Source organism: Macrobrachium nipponense, chromosome 10 (genome assembly GCF_015104395.2).
Source record: "Macrobrachium nipponense isolate FS-2020 chromosome 10, ASM1510439v2, whole genome shotgun sequence".
Taxonomy (NCBI): Eukaryota; Metazoa; Arthropoda; class Malacostraca; order Decapoda; family Palaemonidae; genus Macrobrachium; species Macrobrachium nipponense.
In genome coordinates, this window is record NC_087204.1 from 19912933 (window position 1) to 19925103 (window position 12171).

General features: G+C 34.4%; 1 protein-coding gene across 5 annotated transcripts in view; it reads right to left on the minus strand.

The window, feature by feature from the left end:
- LOC135223453 (LIM domain kinase 1-like) overlaps positions 1 to 12171 on the minus strand; it is an 81719-nt gene that overhangs the window by 11348 nt on the left and 58200 nt on the right. For all 5 annotated transcript variants that reach the window (XM_064261860.1, XM_064261858.1, XM_064261859.1 and 2 more), the window contains 8 exons: positions 8543 to 8675; positions 7037 to 7145; positions 5591 to 5717; positions 4888 to 5023; positions 3398 to 3493; positions 2907 to 3164; positions 1115 to 1221; positions 361 to 466 (listed from right to left, as the gene is read on the minus strand). In XM_064261860.1, coding sequence (XP_064117930.1) covers positions 361 to 466; positions 1115 to 1221; positions 2907 to 3164; positions 3398 to 3493; positions 4888 to 5023; positions 5591 to 5717; positions 7037 to 7145; positions 8543 to 8675 — 1072 coding nt within the window. The remainder of the gene's footprint in view (positions 1 to 360; positions 467 to 1114; positions 1222 to 2906; positions 3165 to 3397; positions 3494 to 4887; positions 5024 to 5590; positions 5718 to 7036; positions 7146 to 8542; positions 8676 to 12171) is intronic.

The following is a 12171-nucleotide window of genomic DNA, read 5'->3' on the forward strand; positions in this document are numbered from 1 at the left end:
TAGTTAGGATTAATCGACTTGTCAGCTCTACGATGTTTACACTACAAGATCTCTTGATTGTCAACTTTAATATTTTACTATTAATGCAAAATTGAAAACCAGAGGGAATCACTAATCTTTGTTAAATATAAACTCTCTGTTCTTGAATTACTGTGAGCTTTCCATGAATATACCTTCTAATTTTTATCTCTATATTTCTAGAACAGCCTTAACACAATGCATACAAAACTATTCACTTCAATATAAAACCATTGTACCCAGAGCAAACGTTAGGAAATCTCTAAAAGAAAAAAAAAAGTCCAAAAACCAATAAAAAGCAATATATAGTAAAAACTCACAAACACATCGTCCAACTCTCACCTCGCATAAAATAATACCAAAGCTGAATATGTCCACTTTCTCATCATACTTGTTTCCTTTCATCATTTCTGGTGCCATCCAATATGGGTTACCCACAACAGTATACCTGTTGAATGATAAGAGCATAAACCAGTAAGGTTTTCTATTCATGACTCCAATGAAAAATAGTTTTAAACATAGATTTGCTTAAATGAAATGTTGCTTAATGAAAAATATATAAACTTCTTCATAATCCTATGAATTAAAACAAAAATTCTGTATTAAAAATGAATGGGCAGCACCAACCATCAGGTTATGAGAGACAAAATTCATAGATGTGTGTGTGTGTGTGTGTGTGTGTGTGTGTGTGTGTGTGTGTGTGTGTGTGTGTGTGTGTGTGTGTGTAGTTAATTCTAATCACTATATCATAATGGATTAAGTATTTAAAATATACAGTGCAGTTCAGATAAAAGGAAAATGCAATAACATGAGGGTTGTCTTCATAACAACAATAACAATGGAGAAAATGTGTTCTGACTCAATTAATAATTCTTTTGTGACTTACTTGTACCAGAAGTACAATTATTAGTGACAGAAAGAAACATTTTCATAAAATCAATGTGAATTTACATGTCTGATGGCAAAATAGACAAGATAAAGCCTTTGTGGCAAAAGTTAAAATGTTAATTGAATATCAATTATGTCTGAGGCTGAATATTCATTTTTTTTTATGTACATTACCATAAAAAATATGGGGCATAAGATACTCAATCACCTTTTTTTCCTCGCATGTCGTTTACCAAATTTTTTTCTTTCCGCTGTCCAATTATTTTGTGGCATTATTCTTGCTAATCCAAAATCAGCAACAACCACAGTCTTATCCTGTAAATGAGAATAAAATAGTTAATCTTAAAAACTTCATTCTTTAGAAGTACAACTACAATAGTCTTTAGTTTTGAGTTGCGATATTTTGTAGTTTCGGTGGCGATACCAGTTATGGTATTTTGAAGTTACAATGGCGATCCCAACACAACAATATTGAAAACATTTTAAATCTAGCGCGATGGGCACGGGCAGTAAGTATATGATGTATGCAGACTGCCGCGAGAGGCTGGGATATCTGAGTCTCTCGTGATTATATATTGTATAATTGTTATTGGTATTTTATGCACTGTTGAAATATGGTGAGTGTCCTATATATATGGACAGCATATGGTTGATTCTAGAAGGTGTCTGTTGATGTATTCAAGTTGTGTTGTGACATCATAGGCTGTGACGTCATAGACAAGATGGCGGCGGCGTCGGTGGGATGTAAACAATAACATGGAGGAGAAGGAGACACGTGCGTGTGGTGTTTGGTTGGTAGGGGAGAGCTCTCTGTCTGGTAGGAGTTTTTGGGTCGTTTTTGGGTCGTAAGTCTTGTTGTGCTGTTGATTTAAGGTGATTTCTGGAGTATACTGGAGTTGGAGAATGCGTACAGGTGGGTAGATTATTCATTTGTGTAAAGAAAGTTAGCCTAAGCTAAAATTCAAATCTCGCCCTGACCAATCCCTCACTCCCACACACCATTTTCCAACTACGTACCGCGATGTATACATATTTACATTTATGCTTATATTTATTAGTTTTTATTCATATATCATTCAGATACCATTTCAATGTTCTTTTTCTCTTTTTTCAAATATAAACATTCCATTTAATGAAAGATTACTTAGCAAGCTCATAACCTTTCTTGTTTGTTTCATATGAAAGTGTACGCTTATGCTGAAAAATGATAAAAATGAAAAAACAAAGGCAACAATTACAAATAAATAACATAATGCAATAGTCAGAATTAAAATTCTTAAAGCTGGGAACTTTTCAGAGCTTTCTCAACTACAATCTTTAATATATGATGATAGTAATAACTCGTACAAAGTAAATAGCAGTATATTTTCTTTTAATTACAACCACTGTATAATAATATACATGCAAATAAAGATGAATAAATGATGGAGATGTGGAAGATCTGGTGAAGATTATCCTTCTAATATAGTATTAAAAAAGAACTAGCTCAAATAATATGCTAGTAAACAAGTAAAAACTGAAGCAAGGTAAAGTTGAAGCAGGAAAACAAAGTTGGACCCAGGGACAATAAGTACACTGAAAAGAGTTATTTACATTAGGCCATACTGAAGGCAATACAATTCATTAAATGGTGATTAAATTATGTAAGAGCTTTCAGTAAGTGAGACAGATGCTTCAATGAGTGATTCACAACTTGGTTTCTTCCCCAACTGGAAATTAATGTTTTAGAAAAGTAAGAGAACACGAAACTTATATGAAAACTCATAACTGAGAATTACCCAAATCTAAGCTGACATATATCAGGGCTACACATTGCTTCAAGCAAGTTTTGTGTGGAGAGTGAACCCTCGTTACAATGGGCTATGATCATGATATTCCACCAGGATAGAGATAGTTTGAAAAAGTCTTTTAACTTACAATGTGGAACACACTTTACGCACAACATAATCATAACAAATAGTTCAGCAGTATCCAGAAAGAATAACTACTGAAAAACTTACCTCTCTGACTAGGCAGTTATGTGAATTGAGATCCCTATGAATAATATCACAACTATGCAGGTACGCCATCCCTGAGGAAATGTCTTTTGCGAAGCTAATTCGCTGATCCCAAGGCAAGGTCTTTTCCATATCATGTATAATTTCTTTGAGAGTACCTCCACCAATATATTCTGTGAGGAGATGAAGCTTACGGTCCTTATATAACACACCTATAAAGCGTAATACATTCTTATGACTTAGACTTCTTAGGACTGCAACCTGAAATATATAAAATATTAGTTGAACAATTTTACGAATATATATGAGTTTAATAAATTGAGTATGAATGCTTTTTCCAATGATAATATAAATAACTTTCTAAAAGAAAACTGTTTGAAGAGTTTTTTACAAAGTAAGAATAACTCACTGGCAAAAAATTTTTTAAAATATGAGAACTCATTTCATGAAACAATAACATGACATTTTAAAATGCAGCAAAGAAATATATGTACCTCTTTAAGAAAGTTCTTTTGAGCCTGTTCATCTACTCTGTATAATTCTTTCAACACCATGATTTCACCAGTCTCTGAATGTGTCATCTTATAAACCTGAAAAACATACAAGTTACATTACTATTTGAAGTTGAATTGAATATGGCATTTACGCCAAAAGGACCTATGAGGTCATTCAGCGCTGAAATGGAAATTGACAGTAAAAGGTTTGATAGGTGAAACAGGAAGAAAACCTCAAAGCAGTTGCACTGGAAATCAATTGTTAGGAGAGGGTGGAAAGCAAGACAGAAGAAAGAGAAGATGAAAGGAGGTACAGTAAAAGGAATGAAAGGGGTTGCAGCTAGGGGCCGAAGGCACGCTGCACAGAGCCTTAAGTACATAATGCCTACTATTCGAAGTACCAAAATGCAAGCATCTTGCTATAAGTATCTTACCACAGTCCATAGGTAGCAAGCTATACAACACCTCTTCCAATTGATTATAAGTGTGAGCCAATGCTCACTAAAAATAAAATTAAATAAAATATTACACTCTGGGGTGAGTGATGTGCCCCTCAACAGCAAATACATACAGGCAGTCCCCGGGTTATGACAGGGGTTCCGTTCTTGAGACGCGTTGTAACCTGAAAATCGTCGTAAGCCGGAACATCATAAAAAATACTAAGAAAACCTTACTTTTATTGCGTTTTTCATCAAAAAAACCTTCAAATATTGATTATTTTGCATTTTTGGTGTCATATTTCTTCTGCCAGATAAGCGTTCTAGGCGTCGTAACCCTGGAACATGCATGATAACCCTGGAAATAATTTCTGATGAATATATAATTGAAAAACGCCTTAACCTCGGAACGTCGTAAGCCGAACCCGTCGTAACCCGGGGACTGCCTGTAGTCTTGCATGAAGTAAACAAATAATGCAAGATTGATACAAGCAGCAACAGACAAGAATGGTGTAAAGATATTTGTCTGAACACAATATATCTACAAAAGGCCTCAGCTCATGGTTCCTACAGTATAGATATTTGAAGGCAATGAATATCCAAAAACAAACACATATTGGCACATGGTTGATAAGGCCATTTAATACAAAAAGTGTGTCCCAAATTTACCAGAGACGCTGCTCATATGCTGGCAGCTAATCAGAAACTGATCTATACTCAGTATGCAGACCAGTTCTGTGATAGTACATTGTGAGAGCATGATCATCACAAGAATCAGTGATCAATGGTAAGTTATCCAACTCGCTTGCGTGGATTTTAAAGATAGGGAAGCCTTACACTACAATCAATCCACGCAATGTGACTCATCATTCACAGAGTACAGAAAGCTGACATACCAGCCAACCCTGGACTGCTTTCATGGTTGAGAACACCATTGCTTGAATCTAATTGTGTCATGAGCAGAGTCCTCAAAATGTATCTGTCAATCAACATTATATATTACTGCATTTACTTAAAAAAAAATGTTTAAGGATAAACATTTATAGCCCTCACCTGTCCAAAGAAACCTTTACCAAGAAGTTCTCCCTGAGTGAGATCTGATGCGCGGAATATCCGATGATTCTTTGGTTCTACTCGGAATGACTTAGTTCTACTAAGATCATAGTAACCACATTCTCTGGAACAGTCACTGAAAAGTAAAAACTAAATAGGTCAAGCATTTTCATTATTTTTTCGCAACGGTATCAGTAAGTACCTTCCAAATGAAAGTAACATACTCTTAATGGAATAAATAGTATACAATTCCTATACACTGCAGAGACAGAACATCTTTACTATGTATATATCCTGTTGCCCATTGTCTATAATTTCTTAAGATTCATTCAAAACTCTTATAAATAGTATAAGATTAGCATTTGTTCAAACAGTAGGATGGAGGAGCTCTAATACACAAGGGAAGCTTGATTTAAGATAAAAAATTATAGCCTGTACCATCATTCATTATTATAAACATTTTACTTCCTGCTTCTTGTTATGGAGTTTGGCATAAAATGAAATCACTCTACAATCTTCTGTCTCATTCCTTGTAGCTCAATTTTCATCTGTTCCAAGTCTTCCTCTATGACCTTTCAGCAAGATTTTCCGGGCTATCCTACCAGTCTACATCCTGATCATCTGATTAACTGTTTCTTAGTCTTTGTGTAAAATCTCAAAACTATTTCAGTCTATGAAATATCATATGACTATGCATACTTACCCATCTAATAGCTTTGGTAGTGACGATGCTCTTTCTTTGCAACCCCTCCCTCTTCTCAGCTGTCGACTACGCTGGGTGCCTGATACATAACCTTCATCTCTTCTCTTAAAAAGCCTCTCCCGCATACCTGCAAATTAATTGTCATTCATTAACTTACACATTCCACTTTCCATGCAATTGGTAAACAGTATAGTACTTCACACAGTTACAGTTAACTCTTTCATATCCACTTAGTTTTGAGCACTGTGTCCCCAGATATCCGAGGTGTCTGGGAGCGCTTGACAGTGGGAAAAAATAATTATTTTGAAAATTCAGCAAAAATAAAAATTTTATGCCAACAACGTTCATTTTGCTGTCCTTTTTTTTCTAAATGTTAGTATTTTATGGTGGAATAGTCAGAATAAGAGTCTCAGCCCTCTAAATACAAAAAAATCTTTACTTTTTTTTTATATTTTCGTTCCTAACCCAAAAACTATGAAAGTCAGGCGAATGAATTATTTTTTATGAGAAAGCCAATAAAATTCCCTAAATATCGACATATAAATCAATGGAAAACGAATAAGTCCAGCCGGTGAAAAAATTTATAGAAAAGAGGATAAGAAACAGAGCGCTCTGCCCGGCGCATAGTGAGAATTATCGCTATAATTTTTTTTTTTTTTTTTTTTTTTTTGAAGAGCCCTATCTTGGTTATTTTTCATTGAAATTCCTTTGTAAAGATATGAAAATGTAGAGGAAACGTTGAAGAATAAAGGGAAGGTCAAGAAAAATGGCTTTGGATACGGCAACAGTTTCATTTTGAAGTTATAAATTGATCAAAACAAAAAAAAATTTTACCGTTGTCAACATTAATTGCTAGAATAACAATTTTTTTAAGAACCCTATCTCGGTTATTTTTCATAGAAATTACTTTGTAAATATACGAAAATGTAGAGGAAAAGTTGAAGAATAAAGGGAGAGTTAAGAAAAATGGCTTTGGGGTCACTGAGAGGGAAGTGTAGGTGCGATCAGCTGATTTCATTGTGAGAATTTTACTACGCCAGGGATTTGAGCATGCGCAGTACAGAAACTACTTTGCTGGCGTATTGATACCCGAGATACACGGTCCAAATATGATCTAACCTATGGAAATCGCTACTTGTCCGAAAAAAAAAAAAAAAGGCCCCTACCACACGTACAAAAAATTTCGGTAAATTTTACGTACTGCTACGTCAGTTGGATAGATGGGGGATAGAGTATTTTTACGTACTATTACGTCAGTTGGACATGAAAGGGTTAATGAGTTACACCTTTAAATTACAACCAAAGGCTACATATAACAGTTAAAAAAATTGTTATTCGGTGAATTGCATCAAAATGTTACGTGTACTGGAGTGTCACATAAAATAATCCCCAATTAGCCTAATTCTCATAAATTAGTCTGAGGTCTCACCAGTAAAAGTAACTCACCTTCTTTTTCTTGCTGCTCTCGCAATGGTAACGTACTACGGATGGACGACACAAATGGGAAACTTTGTCTTCTGGATGATACTTGCTCTGGATCATGCTCAATTGTTAGCTAGAATAAAATTATATAAAACTCTTAGACCATTAAACTAATGAATTTTTGTCTGGCATAATGATTTTCATATATCTTATACTGGGTTAAAAATAATTTATGCTTTACTTCACTGTATCCGATAATACTGTATGCATTCTCATATTATCATTGTGTTATAAATACAAACAGCGATCAATGTTTTGGTTTGGAAATCAATTGAGGGCGATTGCAAGGTAAGTTTACTTCACCAAATTTAACTCGATTCAAAGCAATTTTCTTGCTTCTAGTTAGCGTATACAAATCTCTACATACTCAACTTATAAGGGGCAAGGTTATTTTTTGTTAGATGAAGTATTTTTCTAAGTAGAAATATGACTTAAACACATATTGTTTTAAACTAAATTTATTGGTTTTTTTCATTAATAGATGGCGATGGGGACATGTTTTTGTGAAAAAAAAATCAAGAGATTCCAGGCTATTTTCACTTGATTTCATCATAACACGGGCTTTACGTATTTATCTTTTATTAGTGTGAAAGCAACAGTAAAATGTGTTATTTCATGCCCAGTAGTTATGATTAAAATACTTTTCTCTCCAACTTTATTCATGGTTGAGTTTGCAGGCATATCAAAGTTTACGGAAACTCCACGTTGCCGACGCACGAGAATTTATAGTCATTAGCAGTTTGAACATTGTTTTCTCAGCTTCAGCTACAACTTGCAGCTTAAATTTAGCAGTATATTTCCATGCTGATCTTTTCTCCATAGCAAATAAGGGTATAAGGTAAAATATATCAGTCATATTCCACTTAACGTTATTTGTAACATAACTAATAGCTACGGTAATGTTCTACTAACGTACAATGGTTGAAATGCAAACAAAACAGTTGTCATTATCCAATTTGGTTTTTCATAGCAAAACAGCTGTTTCTCATTCAGATGCTTATGGCTGTAAACACTTACACAAGTATAATGTTACACTAACAGTACTTGTATCATTATGTATCTTTTTAGTTTTTTAACTAATTTAACTATAAGATAGGATAGATAAAGAGATGGAGGAAAAGAGGCTAGTGTATTGTAATTTGGCCTCTTAAAAGAGGAACTAGTATGATAAATGAGACACAAAGTAAAATAACTTTTTTTGGGTGAAAAATTTGGGGTTGAACAATACGCGAGATACCTTGTTATGTGAGTACATACAGTATTGTACTGTACTTAACTGAAAGAGTGGAGAAATTTCCATAAGATGATCATGGCAATTAACAGAACATCTTCTTGATAATTATCAATAAATATTAACATAAATCTGATTATCTGCAGCAAAAACCTGTTCAAATATGACAAATTTATCAACAAGACTTCCTTACGTTCGTTTCAATAGAAAATCAAGGAACACTAAATAATTTAAAATACCTGCAAAACATCATCAGAGCAAGCAATAAGCGTTTCAATGTCTTCTATGCAATGGTCTTCAACTGGTCTTCCATTTACTTCTAAAATTCGGTCACCTACATGCAGTGACATCAAATCAACAGCCGAATCCAATCTGCGAGTATCAGAATGAATAGATTACCCACAAAATTCAATTGCAACATGGATTGCTTTAGATACTTCAATATAAATGAAGTAACACAAAAAAACCCAGTTTCAATAAAAATTTGTTAGTCACTTTCTTTTAATACACAATTACACCTAGTACGTACAGTAACAAACCTAAAACAGTTGCGAGTCGGCTTAAAGATGTACTATGCAAGGCCTGGAAAATTAGATACCCTCTACACATACGTTCCAACAGTGGTCATGTTCCATGAAAACCTAATAATTTGTTAGATCACAGAGTGGACTCTACAACACTAAAGTTAGGTCACAGGGTGGAATTTGCATATGTTTTAATTACACTTTTCCTGTTCCATGAAAACCTATAATTTCTTAGATCACAGAGTGGACTCTACAACACTAATGTTAGGTCACACAGTGGAAACTCGCAAAATAGATAACTTCTACGCCATTACACTGGTCCTGTTCCATGAAAAACTATAAATATGTTAGATCACATAATGGAAACTACAGCACTAATGTTAGGGCACAGGGTGGAAACTTAATGATAACAATAATTTGTATGCCAAATAATCAAATTTTGAGTATCTCAAGTCACTTTAAAACAAGTTGGAGAAAGTGACTGGGGGTCTATTTACGGTACAATACTGAATCTTAGAAGAAAGCAAGCAAGAGAGATGGATTTTGCTGACCATGAAAACTAGTCTTTGATATTAAAACAGCCAAAAAAGGCTAAAATTAGGTTATGGAATTATTAGTTTATGCCAAGGATTGTAACATTTCCATAATTAATAATTGACGACTTGGAACGTCTTGTGCTAATGATGCATATTACCAAGGCTCTTATTTCTTTACATGGAAAACTATCCCTGGGTATCATGAGACTGTCAGGGATGAGAATGGTAAATGGATGTTCGTATTCAGGGTCAAAAAAGACCCATCACAATAATCAAAAACACCACAGAATGCCCAAATGGAACTACGTATCACTATAAAAAAAAAAAAAAAAAAAAAAAAAAAAAAAAAAAAAAAAAAAAAAAAAAAAAAAAAAAAAAAAAAAAAAAAGAGAGAGAGAGAGAGAGAGATAAAAAAAAAAAAAAAAAAAAAAAAAAAAAAAAAAAAGAGAGAGAGAGAGAGAGAGAGAGAGAGAGAGAGAGAGGCATCACACTAGTAAGTGTAAAATTATTCATGAAAAAATACACCGCAAAATAATTGTTTTTTTCTTCAGCACTCAAGGGCAATGACTTTTTACGTAAACTCCAAAGCAGTTACAAACTTTAAAGCAGGGAAGTTAAGGGAATTGTTTGCAGCTTATGGAAACGGAGTTTTTTATAAGCAGCACATAAAAAAGAACACGTCATTAAACAGATTTGTAAGGTTTTAAGATTTTACATCATATTCAGGTACATTAACCCTAATACAGTAGAACCTTCCCTTATGCAGGGGATGGGTACCACAACCAACCCCCAGTGAATATCTAAAACCTGCAAATTTTAAAACCCCTCTAAAAAGTGCATTTAATCATGAAAATTATATGAAAATTATATGAAAATTATATGAAAATACAGTAATTTGTGAATACTTCTCAGTGGAAAATACAGCGAATAGGCTAGTCAATGAATCGTGAGTCCACGACTAGGCTGGTCGACTGTACATGCAATACTATACTATATTGGAATAATGGAGTGTAAATGGATACATAGTACATGTACACTACAAGGATATTGTGCAGTAGTATTAGAAACAATTTCATCAAATTCAACAAGTATGTAAATTAAATAATGGATCCCAATGGGTAAAAATTATAATCCTAAATCATGGTTTACCAAAGCTAAATTTTAAGAATTGACTATAATTTCAGATTTATCAACTATCAAGTATTATCACTGAATAATGATATTCTATTTGATGTCCCTAAAACCAATACTTTTGCTCATTTCAGACATTGATAATAGTCAGTAATAGAGTATTCCTAACTACAATATACATATGATAATAAAATGATATTGTTAGAATACAATAAAGTTTTGTACATACTTACCCGGCAGATATATACTTAGCTTATGTCTCTGACGTCCGAAAGAAATTCGAATTTCGCAGCACACGCTGCAGGTAGGTCAGGTGATCTACCCCCCTGCCGCTGGGTGGCAGGAATAGGAACCATTCCCGTTCTAGAACCAGATTTTCTCTTCCACCTGTCTCCTGAGGGGAGGCTGGGTGGGCCATTCATCGTATATATCTGCCGGGTAAGTATGTACAAAACTTTATTGTATTCTAACAATATCATTTTTGTACATGCAACTTCCCCGGCAGATATATACTTAGCTGATTGACACCCTTGGTGGTGGGTAAGAGACAACTATTTACTGAATAGACAGGTAAACAACATACGTTGTAGGTAATAAAAAAAAATAAAACCTTGGTTCCTACTTGTTCAGGCGGAAGATTCCATGGCTAATGCCTAGGAATCTGCTTCGCCTCAAGAGCCTCAGCGAGGATGTGACCTATGGCTAAGAGTTCTTGTGGGTCTGTCGATGGGGTCTTATCCATTTACTCGACAGAGCCTCTTACATGACAATATGCCTATGCCTAGTGGCATAATTAAGGAGCACAACACCGATCCCGATCACCTGATCCTAACACGAGGGTTAGTGCTTAAGTTGAAAAGAGTTATCCCCAAACTCCTTTCAAACAACCCAAAGAAAAAACACGACGTTAAATAAAATTTAACTCACTAGTTAAGGATCAGTATCGGCTCCCTATCCCAGCAATGTATCCGCAGACACGTATCAACCAAGAGAGAAGGATCTCTCGTAGGTTATCTTGACATCCTTCGGATATGGGAAGTCAACACAGAGTTGCATCTCCCGTATGTGACAGCTAATATGTCCTTATATAATACCCAGGGAGGTGAAGGAGACGTCAGTTCTTCAGACAGGAACTTTATTAATAAAACATACACGGGAGCAATACTAAAGCTCGAGTCGCAGAGACACCAAGGTTACGAGGGAACAAGCAATAAGGATTGTTATCTCTCAAGACACCAAGGTTACGAGGGGACAAGCAATAAGGATTGTTATCTGTTATTCCCCCGCCGTCCTTTTTTGTTTTACTTCGTTAAACAAACAGATCTATACAGAAGTTACTGATTATAATAAAATGGATAAAATATTGTAATAAATATAAAATTATCAAGCTAAAAAACTAAACGTACATTGTAATATGAATACAAACAATAGCATTTCATAATAAAAGAACTATAACAGTGTACATCACGTACAACATTCCTTTGCATAAATATCTAAGAATTGCAAAAGAGATTACACATATATTTAAAACCTGTTTCCCTTCTCTTTAATTTTAACATTTTCTAGCCTGAACTCATCGTTTTGAAAATGAACAAGATTGTCTTCATTTAAAGCCATTCTAAGTCTTCCCCTAACTAAGACATCCACCATGTCATCACTCTCTTTATTTTCCTTTGT